At 44.8% G+C, this 24,555-nt stretch overlaps 1 protein-coding gene across 13 annotated transcripts in view; it reads left to right on the forward strand.

The window, feature by feature from the left end:
- Positions 1–24,555, forward strand: part of MAGI1 (membrane associated guanylate kinase, WW and PDZ domain containing 1) — a 481,615-nt gene that overhangs the window by 427,993 nt on the left and 29,067 nt on the right. For 11 of the 13 annotated variants that reach the window (XM_082209201.1, XM_082209202.1, XM_082209205.1 and 8 more), the window contains 2 exons: positions 8,949–9,165; positions 18,325–18,402. In XM_082209201.1, coding sequence (XP_082065327.1) covers positions 8,949–9,165; positions 18,325–18,402 — 295 coding nt within the window. The remainder of the gene's footprint in view (positions 1–8,948; positions 9,166–18,324; positions 18,403–24,555) is intronic. The other 2 variants (XM_082209210.1, XM_082209200.1) reach the window with 1 other exon arrangement.

The following is a 24,555-nucleotide window of genomic DNA, read 5'->3' on the forward strand; positions in this document are numbered from 1 at the left end:
CAAAGGCGCTGCAAAGCCCTCTCTAGGAGCCTGCATGTTTGTGTGGCCTCACTACATCTGGGGTAAAGGTAAAGGTAAAGGTACCCCTGCCCATACGGGCCAGCCGTGTCCGACTCTGGGGTTGCGTGCTCATCTCGCTCTAGAGGCTGTGAGCCGGCGCCGTCCGAAGACACTTCCGGGTCACGTGGCCAGCGTGACAAAGCTGCAGCTGGCGAGCCAGCACCAACGCAGCACACTGAAACGCCGTTTACCTTCCCGCTTAAAGCGGTCCCTATTTATCTACTTGCACTTAAGAGTGCTTTTGAACTGCCAGGTGGGCAGGAGCTGGGACCGAACGACGGGAGCTCACCCCGCTGCAGGGATTCGAACCACCGACCATGCGATCGTCAAGTCCTAGGCACTGAGGTTTTACCCACAGCGCCACCCGGGGTAGAAAACCATTTTTCAGCCATTACCTTCTGGGAGCTGCATACTAGTGGTGGGCAGGGCCAGAGGCAAAAGTGGGCAGAGCAATGAATGCAGATTTTTTTTTGCCTTGGTGCAGAAGGCTAGATTCTGTACACACTTAAATACGCCGCTGTTTCTTCCATCCAGCCAAGCAATAGCCATTACCAAAGTTCAAGGAGCCAGGCAAAAACACTCAAGTACAATGTGAAACAGGACCAGTGAGGGCTCTGGCTGCAGAGGGTCTATGGCCTGGGGAGAGGGCCAAGGGCCAGAGAGAGAGGTTCGGAGGGCCGTTAAGCTAGGGATTCTCTTAGCACATCATGTGAACTGGGCCATATTTTGCAGGTAATGATTTATCACTAGAAGGCCAAATTTGCATGTAATGTATCGGTATGGTTGATGCCAGGGCACAAACTGTGTATGTATTGCTGTTGGCCTCCATCTGTCTCAAGAGGTGGGGGGGGGGTCAAACTGCTGCCTTAGCAGCACCAAAGTGACCTCCCCGGGGCGCAAGCCTGGGCAGTGTGTGTGGAGGTCCTGGACTGCCCAGGCAATGACCCTCCTCTTGGCCTCGCTGATGGGAAAGCAGAGCTATATGTTTGGTTGCAAGAGTTGCCGGAAGGCGCCATCAGCCATTTTAGGGACTCCACTCCAGATTTGTGTGGGGTTTACGCCTTAGTCTTTTCTTCTCCTGAAGATACCTTGCAAAGCAGTGGAGGTTTAGGATCAGAGTTTTACTTCTCTTAGATGGGCTGCCTTCCCAGGTTTATGAGCCCCATCTGCCCCTCAGTTCCCTCTATGGCACATGCAGAAGCTGCCTTCTTGAGACCTTAAGAAGCAGGCTTGCAGCCTAGCAAGTATACCACTGCCAGGAAAATACGGTTCCAGTAAATCTCATAGAAGCACCTGTCTCCTAAGGTGTCCTATCTACCCCTGCGCACCTGTGATTTCAAATTAAGTAGCAAGATTTTTTTAAGAAAATAAAAGATGCCTGTCGAGACATCAACATGCGGAAGGATCATTTCCCTTTATCATGCATGTGCAGGCTGTCTCTAGCCAATCAGCGGTGGGAAACATTAAACCCACACCTCTTTATCTGGCCCTTAGGATGCACCCCAGGCTGTGACCCTCCCCTGACTCCATCCCACTTGCTACGTGCCCTCCTGGAGTCTTTTGTCTAGCCAGAATGGCCCCTGGAAGATTACCCACAAGGGAATGTGGCCCTCAAAAAAGTGAACAAGAAGTACGATATTAAATTTTCCTCTTCTCCAAGAGGGTCCACGAGCCTGTTTTAAGACTGGCAAGCTGTTGTGGAATACCCGCCTGTGCCAATAGCTAAATTCCCAGCTGCCACGATCCAAAATATTGGTGTCAGCCCATTCCACAAAGACCCAACTGTCTTTTGCTTCCTATGAATGAATGGGTGTGTGAATGGAAGAAGAAAGATCGTGGCTGCCAGTCTGAGACCCCAGCAGCTGGGAATCTCAGTGCCGATAGTTCTTTGCAGCACAGGAAGAAAGGAGGGTCCGTAGGCGAATGAAAAACAACCAAGAGTAGTCCACCAGGAACTATATACCCAAGACAGCTGACGATCTGGGGGAAAGAGAGCTGTTCAAAGAGGGCTGTTGCATTATCAGTTTGCAACCAAATTCTACTAAGGGAGACAATGAGTGGGGAAGGTAGCTTTTAGAAAATATGTTGCACCCCTTCTCCTTTCTCACAATGTTTATCATGCTGAAAGTGGCCTTCATTTGAATCTCGGTGTAGTCACTTGCTAATATGTCTACTGAGCCCTCATCCATTCTCCTATAGATGCTCAGCTCTGCTACGCTTTTCTAGGTAGCAGCATGTTTGGAATGTATCACAACATCAGGCAAAAACTTCTTTAGCCCAATAATTTGTTGCAGACCTGTAGGGTAGCACTGCTGCATGGTTTCAGCTTACAGAAAGGAGAAGCATTAGAGATTTGGCTGCAGTGTATCTTGATTCCATTCACTTCTCCCCCCCCCCCATCCCAGTCAAAATCTCTGGTGACACTTAAAGTACACAGAAGGTTACCAACATCATTACTATGCAGAAGCATAAGAGTTGAAGGGGACCTCAGTGGTCATCTAGTTCATCTTACTACCAATGCAGTGGTTTGAAGGGTTGTAGCCAATGCTCAGCCAACACAGAATGGACCCACTGACATCAACGAGCATTATCAACTGGCATCTATTACATTCATTGGGTCTACTCTCAGTAAAAGTTAGTTGCTTGCAATCCTCCATATTTGTCTATAGCTTTTGCACGTTGACAAATATGTTTATGATATATGTGTGTGTACACAGATAGAGAGAGATGAATTCATGCCACACTCCCCTAGTTCCCATAGCATGGTCACATCACAACTGGACTTGAGCTTCCATTGCACCCTACCGTGATTGGATGATGCATGCTGCTCCGATGTTGGCCAACCACAGCATCGGGCATTTGCCAATGGGCAGCACCCTTAGGGAGGTCCGCTGCCAAACCAACCAGGCCTCTCAGCACTTGGCAAAGGAAAGGTTTGCACTTGCCACTTTTAATTCTCTGACATCCCTCCTCTGGAGCTTGTGACATAGTGTTGCTCCAGAGGTATATGGGGGAACTAAAACGGCCAGAGTCGGCTGCAGTACTTAATAATATGACAGGCGGTTTTGCTGCTGCTATGCCCACCTGATATTGTTAAGGGTGGACCCTCCTTCAGGACACCTAGGGTCCTCTAATGAGTGCATGCTAACTGCTGCTCACTTGTCTCCATAAACATGAGTGGATACCCCTCACTTAAAAAGCAGAAAGTGAAGTGATGTTCTTAGGGACCTTGTTGAGTTTAGGGAACAAATCCCTCTCCCATCTCTGATACTGGGCAGTCCATCCTTTGCTGACAAAGCCCTCTTGGGCACCCACAATTCCCTTCTTGCATCTCCTGTGGATTCCCACAACTATGGGCTCTCTTCCACTCCTCAACCATGGTGGGTGTGTACAGTATATATGCGGTCCATAAATATACAAAATGAGAGAAACAGGGTCTTGGATGAAGTGAGATGACTAGGCGTGACAGTAGATTAGCAACCTTGGAGACAGACAACTTGTCAATTTTATCTGCAGACCGCACTTGATTATGTGCTTTGTGGCAGAAGTGAACTTCCTTAGGTCAGGGTTTGAAATAAGAGTCCACAGATCACAACTGGATATCTGGCACATCTGAAAGGATTTCCCAGTGTGGACATGAGGAGGCATTTCTTCTCTCTCCTAGCCAAGTATAAAAATAAAATGACCCTTTGCACTCTTCCTTACATCAGTAAAAGTAAGACAGACTAGTAGCACCTTATTTAAATACTCTAGTATTTCTTAGGTGTTTCCTGTGCCACCCTTTACAATAGTGGCCCCTTCCCGTCCATATGATGCATCTTGTGAGGTGGGATAAACCACTGTGGCATCTTAGGGGAGCATCCGCTTTGCATGCAGAAGGTCCCTGGTTCAATCCCCAGTAATCCCCGATTGGGCCTGGCCACGGTCCCTGCTTGAAACCCTGGATAGCCACTTGCAGTGTGGATAATACTGAGATAGATGTACCAGTAGTCCGAGTCAATATAACACAGCTTCCCATGTTCCCCTGAAGATTTATATGTGAAAATTCAGTGAATTGTTTGGCATTTCCACATTATCTTAATTTTTAATTTCTCTTAAGTATGGTTTCTGTTGCTTAGTCTTATGACACAAAATCTAGATTTGCAGATTTCAAAGAAATGATCTCTTGTGAGAGGAAAAACACATTTCATGGATTTATTTATGCAGCTGTATCTCTCCATTTCCAATTTAAGGAAGTTTCTGCCTTGACTGTATAAACAGGCTGCTGCACACACACAAAAAGGATCTCCAGCCTTTAAAAGCAGCTTCTCTTTTCTCTTTATGTCCAGTGTGGGTGCCTAACATCTAATACGGCTGACTTTAAAAGGGACAGTATCTAATAGGAGAAATGTTTCTAGCCCCCCAGAGTGCGTACATGTCCCACTTGGAATGCATGCTAAAATCATTCTAAAATAAAAGCTTGCTATCACATGGGCAAAGTAAACTGTGTCCCCTTTCACCCTTTCTAATGCTAGATTCTGCTGTGTGGGAAGGACCCATGAAATGGGCCCCACCCATAGAGGCAGACTTTTCAGTGTTAAGTAGCCACATGAAATAAACCCATGGGAAAGTGGCTGCCATACCACTTCAGCAGCGTCTCAAAGGAGAAAAGCCTCACATGGTGTGTTAAAATGTAAGCCCCTAGTTCATACTGCCTTAAAAAATATTTATTTTTTATTTATTGGATCAAAACCATATCATTTAGTACACCCTTGAGTCGCTCAGAGGCTTGATGTGGTGCAGGTACACCCTTCCCACCCCAAAGATAAAGTGATGTGTAAGCTGCATGCTCCAGGAAGGTTTTGAGCTCATGGTAGCTCTGCTGATGCAGCGGTGGGGGAAGAATGATGCAAAGGGTGCCTTAGTGTGATTCGGCCCTTCTGTGGAACAACCAGCTCACAAGTCATCTGGCCTAAGTCACCTAGAGCAGTGATGGCCAAACTTGGCCCTCCAGCTGTTTCTGGACCCATCATCCCTAGCTAACAGGACCAGTGGTCAGGGATGATGGGAATTGTAGTCCCAAATCAGCTGGAGGGCCAAGTTTGGCCATCACTGGTCTAGAGGTAGGTAGCCGTGTTGGTCTGATGTAGTTGATTTTTTTTAAAAAAATGTTCAGTAGCACCTTAGAGACCAACTAAGAATTAGTTGGTCTCTAAGGTGCTACTGGACATTTTTTTTAATTTTTAAAATTTCGACTACCTCTGTTTTGTTTGATTGAAGGGAAGAAAGACTCTCTGCAAAGGAGAAGGACAGACACGGGGTCAATCTGGACCAGTGGAACTGAGCTGGCAGGTAGATTGGTCTCTCTTTCCTTCTCTGCCTCCCTACTTTCCTTCAGTAAAGGGAAGCGAGAGGGAGAATGAACATCTATCTGTTCAGTCTCTATAGTGATGCTGCTACTGAGAGAGAGGGAAAGGTAGACTGAGGCTGTTTTGCCCCTTGGCTGCCCTCTTGAGAAACAGCACCTGGGTCCTAAAAGTTGCCTGTGTGTGTGTGTGTGTGTGTGAGAGAGAGAGAGAGAGAGAGAGAGAGAGAGAGAGAAATAGTTTCTTCACTGTATTTTGGAGGTGCAAAAGAGAGGGAGCAGGATGAGGGAGAAAGGCTCAGGTAACTAGATTGGTTGAACAACTGCCTCCACCCCAATTTATCTGCAAGGCTGGGCTAATCTTTTACTTCCTATTTTGCTACCCAGCTTTCAAAATGGCTGAGAGCGTTTCAAACCATCTTTCTGATCCGGTCATCCTGAAATTTGGCATATGCAATTATAGATGGTGGTTTGTTCCCATCTTTATAACTCCTGTGGCAAGAGTGTGGACACCCAAAAGGGTATCTGCAGTGTCTTATGCTAGTGTACTTCGATGAAAGAACATTTGTCTATATCTGAAGGTGGTTTTCACAGTGTTTGTCCCAAACTTCCATATTATTGTTCTTAGCCAAGTGGGAATTAGCCATATTTGCTGGGGAAATAAATTGTCGACAGCATTAAAGCACCTGAAAAGCACGGGTGGAGAAATCGGAGATATCACACACGCTGCTCAAAATGTCATTTGAAGTCGAGAGTTAATTTCAAATTCAAGTCACTTGAGAGTATATCATTTTAAAGAAATGCCATTGGTGGGTCAAGAGTTTCAGCAGACATCAATAAAGCTCAATAAAGCGTTCCAAAGCAATTTCTGCTCTCGGGAGTTGCCACGCCCCTCCAACCAACAGCTATATTCAAAACTATTGTTAAATAGAACACAGCGTTTTCGGTCACAAAGAGCTTCTAGTGAAGTGGCGGTAGTCAACGCTACTTTGCTTTCTCTGCCCAGCTCTGCTCCTGCTTGCTAGTATTTAGTATAGTTCACGCAGAGGCTGTGGAGGAAGGGCCACATTGCATGTTCCACTGACATGTGTAGCTATCTCTTCATTTTTCACCTTAATTAGCTACCACTGCAGCAAGGTGATTCTTACTGAGAAGGTAGAGAATGGAGGCTTATCCCTTCCTCGCTCCACTGAGATTGGAACAAATGTTGGGGAATAGCATGGAGGTTTATCACAAGCAGGGCCGGCCCACCCATGAGGCAAGGCAAGGTGACTGTCTCGGGCGGCCGGATTCCTAGGGGCAGTTGCTAGTTTCCTCCCACCCCTAGGGAGGAAATGGCAGGGGATGTCCTCTGGAGTCTCCTAGGGTCTTCACCCTCCCAATGTGATTCCAATAGAGTCCCTCACCCTTCCCACCGTGACAGCTTTGATTCCCACTTCAACCATTGGGTAAGGCTGATTTGTTCCCAGTCTAGATCTTCACTCACCCCTTCTTCCCTGGTGAGGAGAGGCACCATTTTGTGGTTCACCTCCAGTGCCAAAATGTATTGGGCTGGCCCTGATTATATGTGCCAACATTGCCCGATGTCCTGCTGAGATGGGCTGGATGAATATTTCGCTCTATTTGCAGATGCTCCCCTAAAGAACAGCCAGAAAAGGAGAGGAGACCTATTGTAGCCCACAAATAGGGCTGCAAAATTAGAGGCCTGTTTTCCCTAAGCCCTGTTTTTTTGTTTGTATCTCTTGTAAAAGAGGTCTTGGTTCCAGCCTGCAGTCTTTGTAATTTACATGTGTTTTATCTGTTGGGTGCGCGTCCTCTTCTGTTAATACGAAATTATGTTTATGCTTTGAGGGGACGTGAAGAATATTTGAGCAGTCAGATGCTTAATTTAGTATTTTTCAAGCTCTGTTGTTGGGAATTCTTTGGAAATCCTAGCTAAGTGTCCTCAAGAAGATTAGTGAAGGCACGCAGGCTTCCCTGAATGACAATTTGCCTTTTATTACTGCTCTCCGCTTACAAGGAGTTGCTGCAGGAAAGTATTGGGAGCGTTGTTGAGCATGCTGTGTTCCATTGGAAGGTGACCATGTCCGAAAGGAGTGTTGAGCACTCCACATGAGCTTAAGCATTAAGCATACCTCAGGGAAATGTTCTGGAATCCTCCGCAATGGTTCCTTGGCAGATAAATCAGCGATAGACGGAGATTTCCCGAGTAAAGAGTTTGAAAACCACTGGGTTGGTTTTTTAAAATAAAAAAATTAATGGGAATTCTACTTACTATTTGTAATTTATGTGATACTTCTCAATACCTGCATGGGGCAAATGTTTTAATATGGGGACATAACGTTGCTCCAGTACTGGCTTATTGTAAAGTCTTGTGACCTTAGAAAAGGGCACAGGTCAACCACTTCTAACTTTAAAAAGAAGATAGACAATGTTATGTAAAATGTATTGTCCAAAAGTTGCAGTTATCTAGAGTTGTCAAACATTATTCCCACAACGAAGTTTTTGTCTGATGCTTCATGCTCTAATAGAAATCGATGGAAGTGAAGGGAAATTGAGACATGGGAATTTAAATTTCCCACTTGCCCATTTACTGGAGCTTAGGTTGCAAAGAATTTTGGCATGCTTCAGTCTTGCAGCAGTTTTAAGTACAGTATTCAGCCCAATTTCTCCTAACTTCTTTACTCCCAATTTTGGTTTAGAGTTATTTCATCTGTTTGGGAATTTCATCTGATGTGGCTCTTGGTCCATTTTGTTTCTTGCATCTCCATCACAGCTTGCGTGAATTTGCAACCCCCTTCTTTGGACCTGGCTGCAGGTCCATTAGTATGGGGCATGGCTTTCACATGGAGGGTGCATGTTGTGTGTGTGTGTGTGTGTGTGTGTGTGTGTGTGTGTGTGTCTAACAGAGTTTCCCTAGAGGAAGTTGAGTTCAGAACAGAAAACAAGGGGGGCCTGTATCTTTCAGATTAATTTCTAGTAATGGAGTTTCGTTTGTCCACTTCTTCAGGTTCAGCACAGGTCCTGGTCAACCTGTCCTTGGTGGCAGGCAAAAGGCTGTGCTGCATGCATGAGAAATCCTGAATGCGCATGAGCATGCATGCATGTCAAAGGAAGCATTTTTATTTATCTGGTATTGTCCAGTTCTGACTGATGCTCTGCACCGCTGCTAGATTTTAGATTGTGTTCTTAACTGGGGGCGAAAACATATGGCGATACTAATGCATAAGGAAACCTTGATTTGTGTTGTGTCGGCATATGAAAGCTTGCATGGTTTTCTCTCTGTGTGTGTGATGAATGGCTTTCCCTTTTTGTGCATCCCCCTGTCTCTCCATCTGCCTATCCTTGGGGAAATTCACCTGCTCTCAGCACAAACTGGAAATGGTAGAAGCCCAAGGAGGGACTTTATGTATTTACGCAGGAGCACGCAGAAATGCTGAACGTAGAGGAAAAGCAGTGGGGGAATGGCTCAGTTGCAGGCCATTAACCTTCTTGGGATTCCCCCCTGCCCCTCCCCCTTCTTTTCTGGCTTCCTTCCTTACAGCAACCACTTGAAAGGAAAGACAGCCAAAACAGCTCTCAGCACAGCGTCTCCAGCCACCACAGCACCCACACCGCTTCACCTGTCCGCAGCACCCAGGTGCTTCCCGACTACCCTGCCACCGAAGCACCAGCTGCGGAGCAACCAGACAACGCTGGGCAGAAGAAGCCAGATCCATTCAAAATCTGGGCCCAGTCCAGGAGCATGTATGAAAGCCGACGTGAGTATCAAAGGAGACTTCATTATTTTGGCAGCTGCTCTAGATCATTGCATTCTGTAACTCTTGGTTTAAGGGGAGTTCCCTCTCTCCTCCCCTAGAATGGGGGGGGGGATAGATATGTCTATTCATTTCTGGATAGGATGAAAGTGAGCAAAGCTGAGCATTGCTGAAGATGGGCATGGGGTGGGTGAATACAGTGCCAAGGAGCCAGAGAGACCAGCAGTTTACATGTGGTTGACATTAATCATTTTTTGATGGTGGTGAAGGAGCTTTGGCTTCTGTCAGCCTGGATGGCTCAGTTGGTTCGAGCATGGTGCTGATAATTCCACGGTTGCAGGTTCGATCCCCATGTGGGACAGCTGCATATTCCTGCATTGCAGGGGGTTGGACTCGATGATTCTCCTTCCAGCGCTACAATCCTATGATTCTATGAACTTTGCGGCGCAATATGCCAGTATTGATATCTTTTCTTGTTCTTCAGCGTTTACTTCTTTAAAAGAAATCAATTTCTGAACTGGGAAATGTCAGACAAGCATAATATAAGAGGTCGCACCAATTGCTTTCCAAGCTTTGTGCTGCAGACACTTGTGGACCCAATCCTTCTAAAGCTCTTAATTCATGAAGTAGTTGAAATATAGCCTCACAGTATTGTAGTATGGCTTGGCAACTTGTAGGAATGTCATGCCCTTTCAATGCCTATTCAGTTATTCCTTCATTCAGAGAGTGGGAGAGAGAGTCAGTGCTTTTTTCTAAAAAAAAAAAAAACTTTTAGGGGTACTCTCATTATCCTACTCGTGCTGAAATACTGCCCCTCAGCGAGGCCTAAGTTAGATTCACAAAATGTTTAGGGGTATGCGTACCCCTGTGTCCCCCCCTGAATAAAAGCACTGTATTAAGTCCTTTAAAAAGTTTTCAGTCTCGCTGTTTGCAGGTATAAAGGTTAAGGCCAAAGGAATAATTTTGCTAAATTAATGACAGCGCTGCCTAGCTGACCCACACGCTGCCAAACCATGCTCGCCTTTATCGTTGTGCGCTATTTCAACAATGCAGAGGTCGAATAGATACAGTAAACAACTTTTATTGTCGGTTATTAATAGATGCACCACACTAATAATTCATCAGGGTTTTGATTTGCCTCCGAGAATACAAAATGGGTTTCAATCAACCCCCTTTTCTTCAAAGAAAATCAACCTCCTTTTCCTCTTCAGTTGCAATCTGTAGAGCATTAGTGACACTAGTAGAGTTATGTGGCATCCCGTAGAGTGAAGCAGCTCTCAAGCAACCTCCCATCACAAAACGCTGCTCACCTTGTAGACTTGGGGTTTCTGCATAGTTTGGAGTCATCTGAGTGGCTGAGCAGCTGAATCGGTTACATAAAATGTCATTAAAAAAAACAAAAGGGAAGAGCCTGGAAGCAGAAGCTTTGGGAAAATACTGGAAAATGTATTTTAGCAGCATGATATCTGGTGTTTCTTCTGTTTTCCTTCACAACATTCATTTCTTTTCTTATTTTTCTGGGCATGGCATGGATACACAACCCATCCTCACACGATCTTCTGCTCTCAGGAATTGTTTTCACAGAATCTCGTGCCCCCATTTTGTTCATGGGGCTACTTTTGATCTAGCAGGGGCATCTGCTAATGTAAGACGAGAGGGTTCCCCCCCCCCGATTCCTCCTTCAGTCCTCCCTGCCACCTTCCAGTCCATCAGCCCTATGAAATGGATATTCAGATGGGGGGTGGGCGGGCTGCAGGGAGCTGCATTGAAAGAGAGAGTTGGCAAAGAAAGAAAGAAAATCACATCTCCTTCTCATGCATTAGTGGATGCCTCTGTTGCACCAAAAGCCATGCTTCAGAATGGTAGCATTGGATTTCACCCCATGAAAATTATTGCAGTGACTGGCCTCTGTGGCCCACAATAATAGCATTTTTAAATTCTTAGAAACAGGCTGCCTCCTACTTTTTAATGCCGTAGAAGTCATTCCAAGGAAGGGAGCTCTAATGTTGGTTTTGAACCTTGCTGATCAGCCACTGAGGATTCGCCTTGTCAAAGATGAGCAGGGTGGCAGCTGTTCTGTTTATTCACAAGTAGGCTATCGCTTCATCTTATCGGCTGTGTCTTGAGTGCCCTTCTCATGCTTTACTAGTGCAACACCTTTTTTGTACGGTGAGAAGGATTAGGACAAAAGCAAAACTAATTCTTGGGCTCTTTGAAAGGCAGAATTGAGTTTGGGTATGTAGAAGAGGTCTGGGCAAAGGGCTTCCTTATCTGCCTGAAGAAAACAGGTCTCCTAACACCACAGTGCCTCCAACTCAGCTGCGCTCTGAGCTGATGTAATGGCCGCTAGAAATGCCACTTTGAAAGTTAGCCACAGGGCGATGGAGGCTAGTGGTCCAAGAGCCACTTTGGTCAGGGTGGTCAGTACCTTATGTAAGTTCCATGACGGACATCCGAGTGCTGGATAAGGCACCAGCAAGGACGCCTCTCTCAAAAAATGTGGTATGTGCAGATGACAGGGAAGCCTGGCCTAGTTTGGATAGCATAGAGGAAAGGGCATTTTTAGGTCGTCAAGTCTTGTTCAGGTACAGTCCGGAGGAATATTAATAGCCAAGAGATTCCTGCTGTGGACCAGTCTATGTATTTTCACTCGCATCACTGCGCAAATGCTTTGCAAGTGGCTGGGGTTTGGGGCAGGACGGTTCTTGAAAACGGTGGAGTTCCTCCCATTAACGTTAAAAGTTATTTCCACTTTGGGGCTGAAGAAGGTGGAGCAGACTCCTCCAGGGCCACCTTTAGAAAGAAAGGGGGTTCTTGCACTCACGGTGGCTTCTTCTAAAGTGATTTCTTACCCAAGCCTTTTAAGAAACCAACTTTGGCAGAGTGGGACATAAAAGTCCTCAGCAGCCCCACATTTCAAACTGCAGACCTGCATGGATGGATGAGCTCACTAAAACCTTGGAGAGAGATCAGCACGTCATTTCGATGCATTCAGATGCAGTGCCAAAACAACCCAGCGAAAAGAAGGGAGAGATTGCCCTCCAGCGCCTTTGTGGTTCTACCAATTTCATTTGCAGATCAATGGCTTCCCTTTCCTGGGGGGCCAGGGCCTCTCTAATGCGGCCTCCCCAGCCTATGGCAGACTTAAGGTTTGGATGGTGATAAGTTTGGGGGTTTACTTAGGAAATGAATGAGGGTCTAGGAAGTGGGGTTTTTTTCCCTGATACCACTTTAGATGCTTCAGTCTTTACTGCCAAAATATGTAGTGGCCAGACAGTATCTCTGGTTGACATATTGGACTGTAGATAACAATTTCAGGATGCATATTATGAAAATTATGCATTGGCTGCCTACTGTTTAGCAGCAGGGAAATGCAAAACAGTGAAATATCTGGACACATGCAAGCCCTACAAGATAATACGGGAGGGAATAAACTGCCCTTTTGCCATTTTTGGTGGCGGCATCACTTGTGAAGGTTTTTGTGCTCTTGTCCTACTACTTCCACTGCTCTGGATTTCCCCCTCCCCCAGCTGGATGCTCACATTGTCATTGTCTGTGACCCCCTGCAGCTATTCAGTACCAACTAAACAGTTAATTAGAAATTATCTAATTAGTCATTAGGATTAGCTCAGCAGTATTAACTGCTGCCTGTTCTGCCTTTTTAAAAAAAAATTAACTTGGGAATGTGCTGCAGGACACAACTGCTTCCTAGCCAGTTCACCAACATGGCAAGTTTTATGCATTTCAGAGGCACTCCGCAGGTTTGCTGCATGTGCAAATTATTTTATTTTATATGTGCAAACAGTTTGGAAGCTTTGAGTGACTACTTATTTCTGAAGTTTTGCATGCATCCCATACCCTTTTTCCGTTGGCTTCTCACTGTACCACTTGACACCTTGCACTTCACTGTCCTTCGCTAGCTTACGGTGTTTGGTTGGGGACCAGCTCCTTTCTAGTCTACTGCAGTTGCAAACCACACAACTTCGTATCTTACAGATAAGTTGCTTAGAAATGGAGAGGTGGAGAGGTATGATTCTCACTGAAGGTGCAAGAAGAGCCCAGGTTGAAATCAAAGATGGGACTTCTGGCTGGCCGCTATAGGAAACTGATTGCTGGATGTACTAGGGCCCTTCTGAACAACCAGGCCATTCCATGGGTTTATAGATTAACTTAAGAGGAGTACCTAAAATATGAAGACCCAGGGAAAGGTTATCCTTCAGAACATTGTCTTTGAACCTCCTGAATAGGCAGTAGATCAAGCACTCCCAGCTAGCTCCACAAAGCTAGGACCTGGAGTTCCTGATAAAATTTGGATTCAGCCCTTAATTCACCATTGTCTTAAAGAGCTTGATCCCAAACACATAATTTTCTAAAAATGAGTTGATTAAACAAAAATCAACACCATATACTAATAAATTACCAGTGCCATAGGTTAAATAAGTCAACACCAGTTCAGTAATTCCAAATTTTCAGGCAAATTTCAGAGGGTATGGTAACCTTGACACGCACGTTTTACTATTAATTCAAGCACTGTGTGTCTAAGATGAATTTCCCCAGTTGATAATTATTTGTCAGTGGTGATTAATTTTGATTTGGACAACAATCCAGAAGGACACCAATTTGAATTTTGAGAGTTTTCCTGTCACCAGCTGCCTCCATGCAGTCTTCCAACTATCTTTCAAACACCGTCACATTTAAGAGACTGCAGACGTTCACTGAACTGCAAGGGTCATTTCTCTAGAGCTGAGCACAAATGGCCTCTTGACATTTGTCAAGCCATTTTACCAAATTTCTCAGTGGGGTAGAAATTCTCCAATAGTCTTTAGGGCTGGGGCTCGCCATTTGCCGTTGCGGTAGCGCAACTTCCCTGTCTTTCGGTCTCTCCACCTCTTTTTCCTTCTTTCTTTGCTGCTGCACGTTGGACCATTTGGAACATCCTCCATGATACTCCAGGTCAAATCTCATTCCAAGTTGCTGTGTTTGTGTGGCAGGGAAGGGTTGTTAAATGGTTCCTGCCATTAAAAAAAAAAAATTGCTGGAGAAAATTCTGCAAAGTGGCCTTCTTTTGCAAAGGGGGTGATAAAAAAAAAAAAAGCCTTGGCTCAGTGTTCATTTCACAGCTGTCTTTCCTTTAAGCACTTCTCAGACTTTTGAGTTTTAAAAAAGGCATTCTGAGCACAACCTGACTTCAGCTAATGATAGGGAAATTCTTAACAAGCAGAAATCATGTGTGGGTGTCCTGCTTCTGCCCCACTGTTGCCTTGGTCATTAAGCCAACATTCAGTTGAAGCATTTCTTGTTAAAAGACGGGCTTATTGCTTGTAGCCTTTTTGTGAGTTACACCTATCCATGCAGGAGATCTGCATTGGTATTTGATGTTTGAAATCTACCAAGGCATTGGGAGATAAATCATATTAAGGATGCTGTCTTCTCTGCAAAGGCAAATGAGCCTGTCCTCGAAGGGTGAGGAGCAATGTGCCTCTGCCTCCATCCTGGCAGTCTTCCCAGAAGTGACTTTCACTCACAGTCCTTTCCTTATTTAAGACGGAGATACTGGCAATAACATAATCCTGCGGAATAAAAATAGTGGCTCCCTCTTTCTTAAAGCGCCAGGCAGGTTGCAGAAGTACTCCTGCGCAAGAACAAGCCAATCTGCTTCTGATGGACATGAGCTGCTCCCACAGAAGCAGCTGGCAGTGCAGGATTCAGCCCCAGGAGGCACTTGAGAGACCCCGTTTAACAGCACAGCTCTAAAGTGGGCTGAGTTTGTTTGTTTGTTGTTTAAGGAGTTTGGATCATGTGGTTTTCCACATGCCTGCTTTAGGTTCAACTGTCTTCTCCTCACTCACCCTTCTCCAACCCCCCCCCCCAAAAAAAAAATCTCTTAGTGCCGTTACTGTCTTGCTGGTGTGAAATTGACAACCTGGGACATTGTTCATGACTGCAGGGATTAAGATGCTACTTGGTTCTTTAACTGTAATAGGAGGATAGATTCTAGGTGGGATCAACATACATCTGAGATTGGAAGAGCTATCAGAGAAGCTGGCAGTTTTAGTGGAACCTGTCTAGTAAATATTTGCACCTAAACAAAGCCAGACATTGAGACCTAGGAGGGAATTAGGCATTGGTCCTTAGGATGCTCCAGGGCCTTGGAGGTTCCAGGAGTTTATGGTGTGGAATAATCCAAGGACAGCAGGAGCACGATTTCCTCTATATCCAATGCCCAGGCTAGGAACACTGCTGCTTCTGCAGCCAACCTGGAACCAGGCACACTCAGGTGAGTAGGCTTTGGGGGGAACCCCAAAGTCTGCAAGAGCAAAATAAAAGAATAAATAAATTAAAATGGCCAAAGGAGTGGACAGAATCCTGAACAATGAGCACCCTTGCACTGCAATGATTGTTGCAGGTCCCACTGATTAATTCATATTTCTAAGACCTTCTCCAGTGCTTGAGCCATGAAGCCTCATCTCTTTGCTGTTTCCTCAGTTGAACACACAGGACTATATCTTACTTCATGTCCTACACATGAAGTTGGTTTATTTGGCCTGTATTCAATTAACCTGGTAAGCTAGCAAAAGGCAATTCAGGGGCTCCCACTAGTGCTATGGGTCTTTCCCCCCCCCCACCTTTCTCCACGCACAGACTGCATGCATCTCCCCCAAAGTCACTCAGCAGAGTCAGGAGAAACCCCAGAGCAGCTCAAGGGAGGCAGGGAAGAGAGGGGAGAAGATTGCTCAGAAGAGCATCATGCTGAATTCATCCCTTGTGGGGGAATCCTTTAATGGCGGAGACAGAAAGAACTACCTTGCTTTAGACTTGTCTCAGAGACCACGGTCATCTCTGAGTCTTGCAGTGCCAAGATCTAAATCACAGTTTAGTCACACAGTCCGTCATCTTCAGTCAGTCACAATTTTCCCTCAGTGGAATGGGAATAATTATTACTACCTAGTCTGGATGTGTGCCAATCCTATTGGAATGTTGTAAAACTATGCTAAAGCCCATGCCTTTAAAAGAAGACAAAACAAAGAACCTTTTTCTTCCATGAACCTTGTCCGCTAAGATGGCAGCTTCTAAGAAATGGTGGGCTTGTGATGATAAGCTGCTGTTTGCCTTCTTCCCCTTAAAGTTCATGCCACCTGTTCTTTTGCATACCTTCATACTGCTTTAAAAATCCTATTTCTGTAAGTGATAATGAGTGACATAATTCTTGGCTTGATCATTTCCAAGAAGTATCCTTTACCTATTCAGAGATTAAGAGTTCTCAAGAGAATAAGGCAAATTTAGGGTCATGAATTTTAAAAGTGGACCTATATCTGGGGGGAAAAATAGAATATTCTCCTCTCTCATTTATTGTTTTAGTCTTAAACTTCCTTGAGGATTGCAACAATCTGTTGTTGTGCTGCCTGCCTGCTTTGCGGAGCTGCTGTATCCTACGCATGGCCATCTGTCAAAACAGCAGTGACAAAATGAATTAATCTGAATTGCAGATGTGTTAATGAGCCCCTTTGAAGGGCTTAAGCATGTTTTAATTAAAAGCAAAGCAGAACAGGGTCGAGGCTTTCTAAAGCTTTTAAAATATTGCAGGTTTTTTAAAAAAAATATTTGGATTTTATTTTCAGTCACACAATAGATAAAAAGCAGCACATGAAGCTATTCCTTCATCCACAATTAAATAGGCGTGGGGAAAATGTGAGCACCATGTAACTAAGGAAATGCTGATGAAGCAGCCTTTAAAAATGAAGTAATTGTGTAACAGGGGGGAGTGTTTACCCATTTTATGGCTAGGAAACAAAGCACCTACATTTAAACACCCACAATCTTTGTTAGTTTTGGCCATTTTACCAAAAACAGGCCTCTGTTGATGACCAAGAGGCAGAGTTGTTGCAGAGCTTGCTCATTTATTTTTTTACTAGTTCATTTCTAAACTTTGGATCATGGTTGTGTTATCTAGAGGTCTTTGGGCCTTTTCTGTTCCTTATTTCTATATGATTCCCAGGCATAAGCTTAACATAGGTTCAAGTGTAAAGACTTTAAAATTGCTCTTTGTGACTGGCGGGCCAAAATATATGTATTCTAGCTACTGAGGTACAGTAAGAGCTTTGAGGTACTGTTAAACATTGTTTTATTTTGGGTACACTAGGGTGGCCTAAAGGGTGAGAGCTCAGGTATCTCTCCCTCAAATAACAAACTCGGGTTGTGAGTGCTGATGTCATGATTTGAAGCCAAAACCCAGAAATATATTGGAATATTTGGGGGGACCCCAGTGATGGCAGAAGTACAAGCAGCCTGTTCATTCATTCATTCATTGGGGTGGGGAGCACAACCTAAGGTAGGAACTCTTAAGAGCTCTGTGCATGACAGCTAAGGAATGTTGACTGCCATTTGGAAAGGGAAATAGTGGAGTGTCGTGGAGGAAGGCATGGCTGACCGACAAGAACCCTGAATAGGAGTGGTCCTGATAGAACATGAGGATTGGATGTTGTGTTGCAGGTCACACTTGTGTATTTTGATCCTGATAACGGGAAGCCACATTATGTGAATATCCAGTATGCGCACCAATAACAAGACCTTCATGCTATAAGGAATTGTTGGTTAACTTTTAATACATGCATTGTCTTAGACTTGCATGAACACATGTGCATTATGAAATAATAGTAGAATCTGATTTTCAACTACCACATGTATTTGGTTTAAGCAGATGCTCTAGGGACACAAGGCAAGACTTTACTCAACCTCCTGCAGCTACTGGTTAGCTTTAGTTTTAAAAGTAGCACAATAAAGCAGCAACTTAATGAAAAGTATTCAGTATAATTTTCTTGTGTGTATAGGTTTTGTTTCCTAATCCACAAGATAAGTCTGTTGTCAAATGTCTATACACTTAAAAAAAAAGGCAAATATTTCCTAGTTTTTCTGAAACCCAGTTTGAATGTATTTACAATGATGCATATTCAACCATTTCCCACATTAGATAAGGCCAGTATTGTATACACCTGGCAAGACAGGTAGGTCTGTTCTAATCCTTAGCAGCTGCAATCTTTTCTGTAATAGTAAGGGCATGAAAGCTGAATCAGAGCTGTTAACAGTCAACACTAAACTGAAATGAACAAACAAGAAAACAAAATCCCATTAAGCTTTGCAAAATGTTAAAATTAATATTCACAGCTATGTCACCTTCGCCTGCGACTGGACTGAGCAAGGGTGAAAGAGAGAGAGAAATCAATTCCACGAATTTTGGAGAATGTAAGAATGAGCCGAGAGCTTTATATCTGTCTTGTTGTCCATCTTGTGGTAGTGTCTGTGATTGGGGGGCAATTCATACGGGTCAGGTGGGGTTGGAGGGTGAAGCATGATGGGCACTGACGGTTTCATATGCCTTCTTCAAATGTTCCATTGCCAAAGAGCAAGATGGGGTAATCTAGCAGAAGGGAAAAATCTTGTTGTGTTGTGTAAGCTTTACCTGAATAGCAATTGGATAGGGGAGGGTTACCTGTATCCATCTGGGATCATTCTTTCTCATCAGCTGTTCAAAACTCTTTCTATTACTTTTGCAATGAAGCCCTTGAGAGAATGGCAGTAATGAGCCAACACGGATTGCCCTCAAGCCACCACTGGTTTTAGAAATGCTACTTATGTCACGGGGCGAGGTGGGGTTAGAATTAAGAAGTAGTTGTGCTAAAACGCACAGCAAAGTCCCTTCCATTAAAAAATTTTTTTGTGGGGGTCTGCAGTCAAAATTTTAATTTAGTTAGATTTGAATTAAGTATTTTATGACAATTCACAGCAGCCTCTGAGTGTGCTAATCAGTCTACAAACACTGATTTACAATTTGATGAAAAAAATAAATTAAAATAACCCCTGCGGTGGTAGAAAAGAAATCATACTGTGGTAAATAGGCAAACAAAGGGATGGGGGTGGCGCTGTGGGTTAAACCACTGAGCCTAGGACTTGCCAATCAGAAGTTTGGCAGTTCGAATCCCCGTGAAGGGGTGAGTTCCCGTTGCTCGGTCCCTGCTTCTGCCAACCTAGCAGTTCGAAAGCATGTCAAAGTACAAGTAGATAAATAGGTACCACTCCAGCGGGAAGGTAAACGGTGTTTCCATGTGCTGCTCTGGTTCACCAGACTGTATGCCATCTCCCTTGGCCAATAAAGCAAGATGAGCGCCACAACCCTAGAGTCAGCCACAACTGGACCTAATGGTCAGGGGTCCCTTTACTTTTACTGTGTTCAGGCTTCACAAATGTCTTCCGATTTATGTGGCTAGTTTTTGCCGCTGCCACATGTTGCATGCTAGGCTCTATATTCAAATATAGGAAAAATGCCAGTCACGTGTTTGTAAGATACATAGCAAGAGCAAGTCTTGTGCAACAACATCCAGTGGCTGATCTTCAGTAATCCTATGAGTTCAGGATCACCCAGTTTGCCCAATCCTAAACACGCAGAAACAATATGTGCTGGTCAGAACTGGGAATGAGCTTTGGTTGGCTGGCAGCCTGATCAACTCCTAATGTCAGCCATCAAATTGGGCCAATCAGTGCAAAAGTCTTCAAAAAGAATTTTGTCCCACTTTTGTTTGTGTTGTGCCGTATGTTGTGCATGTGTGTGTTTGTGTTTCAGAGTGCTGTTGTCCTCTTAACATAGCATTTTGTTCAGAATGCAGTTTTGGATTATATCAACCTTAATGAAAGAAAGGGGGGTATTAGAAGCTTCCTTGCCTTGTTCCCTTGTACTGTATTGATTTAAAGCCCTGGCTGAAAAGTATAGCTTCGGGGTCACACATGCTGGCTTTTCGATTGGATTGGATTGTTTCAAACCAAATTTATCATTAAGTGTTCTAGCCATAGGGTACAACAATTAAAATTCACAACAGCAGGGGGATAAACAATAATTGTGCAGGCAAAGCCGTAAAAGAAAGATTCCATGAAATACACAAGGATCGATGAACGAATCTTTAAGTGGAGTGAGTGACTAAGCATACAAATCCTGAACAGTAATACTGCAGCAAGAGCACCCTTCTTAACCTTGAAAATGTCAACTCCCTTACATAAAATCACATCCGTATGAACAAAAGTCCGTGTAAACTGTCACTGTAGTCGTCGTGAAACAAGCTGCCCTGTTTACCAGACTGCTACCTTTACAATTTAAGAATAGCTCTCTGATGAGCTGGAGCCCCAAACAGAGGAGCATTGTTCGAAATGAGATCTAATTCATCCTCTCCAGCTTGAACCTTACAAAGATCGTGATGATAATGTGGTATATATGTCGTTCAAGAGAACAGAGCCTGAAACAATAGATTTGTATCTGAACAAGAAACAGAAGGCAACGCTTTGGCTGCGGATGGGAAGCACTGTAGAGTTGACAAATGGAAAGGTGTGAGGAGATGCTGAGACAAAAAGTGTTCCACGCTGGAGTGCCCAGCAGAAGCTCTTTTTCCTCTATCAGACAAGCTGTGTATTCTCAACTGGTTTGGCCCAGGCTCCGACGTGAGTCACTGGACAGAACCTTTGCCATCTAGCTCTGGTTTCTTTTGCTTTGGTTGTCTAAAGCCAGTGATAAATACCAATTAACTTAGGATGCGGTCCACCTCATGTCAGAGGTTAGTGTCAGAGTTCGCCAATTTTAATGCAATTGAGCTTGCATTGTTTTCACTGCGCTGCCGCAAGAAGGCAAGAGTCACCGTTTCCAGCAAACCAGCCTTCAAGCAACTAAGGCTTAACTGAGTCCAATTATGGTCTTCCGCGATATTTATCACCTTATTATTCTGTAATTGTATTTAGAAGATTGTTAAGCCATGGCTCAGTGCACTAATACATGGGAGTTTTAAAAATATTTTAGCTTAATAAACACTGATCAATTAAGATGAGAGTGCATACAAAATGTGCAGACAGATCAGTAGCTGTAAAACATTGCGAAAACTAGCAGATGTCTGCCTTGTTTCATTTCTATACTTTTTGTTTATGCATTTGTTTGGTGTTCCTACTTGAATAAACCCTCTGCCATGAGCCATTGAAAAAGGATAGCAGCTCCGAAATCTCAGCCAGACCCCTTTTAGGGAGGTTAAACTGTGAGTTCAGTTCTGACAGCATAGCACCTGCTTGGTGTGATATAATCAACAATACATGGAACCCACAGTACTTGTATTTAAGCTGATTTAAATTCATTAGCTTCCCCCCAACATCCCAGTCAAAGTACAGTAACTTGACTTTCTAAGTGAAAATGTTGAGAAGCTCCTTGGTGCTTCCATGAGCCAGGTGTGTTCAGTCGATGGCAGCTTTCATCCACAGAGCTGATGGGAATTATAATGCCCCTTCCGATCGTCAGGAGGAGGGGGGGTTGCGGGTTCACGACCCAACCCACTCTCGCCCTCGCGAGGCTGGCGCCAGCCTCGCGAGGAGGTAGGGGATTCCCTCAATTTCCATACCCGGTTGCCCAGCCAATCGGCTGGCGGCAGGGGCGGGCCTTCATAAGGCCACTTAAGGTCGGGGCACCCCTGGGCTCGCCCCTTTACAGGCATGAAGGTATTGGCGGCAAGCCGCTTTGCGGCTCGGTGGCAGTAGGCATTGGCCGGGGTATTGTCATGCAGATGTGGTTGGGGGGGAGGAGCGCCATCACCTCCCCCAATGCTTGAAGGGTAGTTCGTTAAAGGACTCCGAGGGGCGTCGCCTCGTCCGAAACCTACGGAGGCTAGGGCCTAAAGCGCGCCCCCGAGCGGTAACCCCTCGGGGAGCGCCTAGGGATACGCATCTCGGGTGGCTCCCCCTGTTGGTGTTTAACCCTTCCCGGTCAGACCGGATAGTCGGTTAGGGGCCAATGCCTAAAGCCAATACCTTTCTTTCCTGTAATCAATAAAGTTGTGGCCATTTTCGCCCATTTAACCTAAACTCTGTGTCCGTTGTCTTTATTTATTCCACCCGTGGGGGGGGAGGGAATAACCACGCAATGCCCCTTCCGATCGTCAGGAGGAGGGGGGGTTGCGGGTTCACGACCCAACCCACTCTCGCCCTCGCGAGGCTGGCGCCAGCCTCGCGAGGAGGTAGGGGATTCCCTCAATTTCCATACCCGGTTGCCCAGCCAATCGGCTGGCGGCAGGGGCGGGCCTTCATAAGGCCACTTAAGGTCGGGGCACCCCTGGGCTCGCCCCTTTCATCCCTGGAAGCGACGCGGTTTCCCACCCACCCGCCCTTTAGGTTTTCCCACTGACATTGCTATGGGCTTCGGCTGGTCGCCGCAAGGGGCCTGGTAGGAGTTTTTCCATTTGGCTAATTGGCTGATTGTTGAGCCACTTGGTTTTTTCGCCTACCTCGTAGCAACTCGTCACAACTTCTTGGTTTGGCGGTAGGCATTGGCCGGGGTATTGTCATGCAGATGTGGTTGGGGGGGAGGAGCGCCATCACCTCCCCCAATGCTTGAAGGGTAGTTCGTTAAAGGACTCCGAGGGGCGTCGCCTCGTCCGAAACCTACGGAGGCTAGGGCCTAAAGCGCGCCCCCGAGCGGTAACCCCTCGGGGAGCGCCTAGGGATACGCATCTCGGGTGGCTCCCCCTGTTGGTGTTTAACCCTTCCCGGTCAGACCGGATAGTCGGTTAGGGGCCAATGCCTAAAGCCAATACCTTTCTTTCCTGTAATCAATAAAGTTGTGGCCATTTTCGCCCATTTAACCTAAACTCTGTGTCCGTTGTCTTTATTTATTCCACCCGTGGGGGGGGAGGGAATAACCACGCAATGGTATGATTGTGGATCCAACAGTAAGCAAAACCTGCTTGATGTCATGAATGTGGCAGAGCACGGAATTGGAAGTACACCCCCATCTAGAACAGGTTGATCTCCATCTCCTTGAGATTGAGTTTCAGTTTATTGGCCCTCATCCAGACAATTACTGATTCTGGGCACTGGCTCAGCACTTCAATGGCCTCTGCTAAATCCAATGAAAAGGAGAGAGAGGTGAACATTTTAAACATCACAATGGCTCCTTTTTCCAAATCCTCAAATCTACCAGCAGTTTCATGTAGGGACAAGATGGAACACTGCATTTGAGCCATCTCTCTCCGGTTGGTGTTTCATTTAGGATCATTTCAGTTTCTGAATGAGTCTTTGATCATGGAGAAACAAAAGAGACACCTGGAAATTCATAGTTGACACAAATTCTACTGATACGATGCTGGGAACATAGATGCAGCTATTTGATGTTATTATTATTAATCAGGCCACCTCTCACCATAACCCTGTGCAGATTTGATTATGAAAGCTTCAAATTTAGTTTCACAATTGGTGCGACTTAGTGCTGGCTCATTCTGCTGGTGGACCATAATACAAATTGATGAGTCAATCATGTTTTAATTGTCTTTTGCCTAAGTATTATTTTAAGTGGAGTCTTAAAGTGGAGCCTGAAGTCTTTCACTTCCTCTGATTCATCATTTCACAGATTTGGGATAGGAGTGAGTACCATTGTACTTTGTCCTTGATCTAGGAAAATTCTTTGTCACAGTCTCAAAGCACATGCTCTAGGATCAGTGATGGCCAAACTTGGCCCTCCAGCTGTTTTGGGACTACAATTCCCATCATCCCTGACCACTGGTCCTGTTAGCTAGGGATGATGGGAGTTGTAGTCCCAAAGCAACTGAAAGGCCAAGTTTGGCCATCACCGGACTAGATGGACTTCTACATTTTGGACTCCTTTATCTGGGCTTTCTCTGATTGGACAGCCTTCAGGGTTGAATGCTGTCTTTGATAGGGAGCTTCTCCTTCAGCTCCACTAAGCAGAGCAGTTGCTTTATTCACATTATTTTACTATAATCACACATATTTAACACATGTTTCTGGCTTTCAAAAATTATGTTGAATGTATTTTGGGGTCTTGAAAATAATAATTAAAAGAATGTGTTTATGTTTGTGTTTTAATGGAAATTGGATATCTGATCTTTTGAAGAGTTGTTTCTTTACCTTTAAGTATACATCATGGAAAAGTTTTACACATAGACATACCAAAATTAATCAAAGTGCTACAGTCCCCTACAACCCAATAAATAGTAAATGTATTTGAAGTTGTCCCCTGGTGTTAGTTCGTAGGCAAAATTAATTTTGAATTTTAAAATAATTAATAACCCAGTTCAAATATGCATCACCTTTGTTAATTGCATTTGACGCTTAGGGCTTTGGTGCATTTTACATTTAATTGTTGACACCTTCTGGAAAGTCTGTGCAACTGGCTTTTACAGTAGCTTATCTCTATATTTCAGTGGTTAATGTGGTACCTTGAATGGGATGTTTGGCCCATAGAGTAAATCCCTTACCCTAGAAAACTCTGGCCAATAATTGGCAAATATTGCATGCTGTTGTGAAAACAATCATAAAGCGCCACCATATACCATAAAATTCTTCTATAAATATTTCCTTTCA

This window comes from Podarcis vaucheri (assembly GCF_965113315.1).
Source record: "Podarcis vaucheri genome assembly, chromosome: 2".
Taxonomy (NCBI): domain Eukaryota; kingdom Metazoa; phylum Chordata; class Lepidosauria; order Squamata; family Lacertidae; genus Podarcis; species Podarcis vaucheri.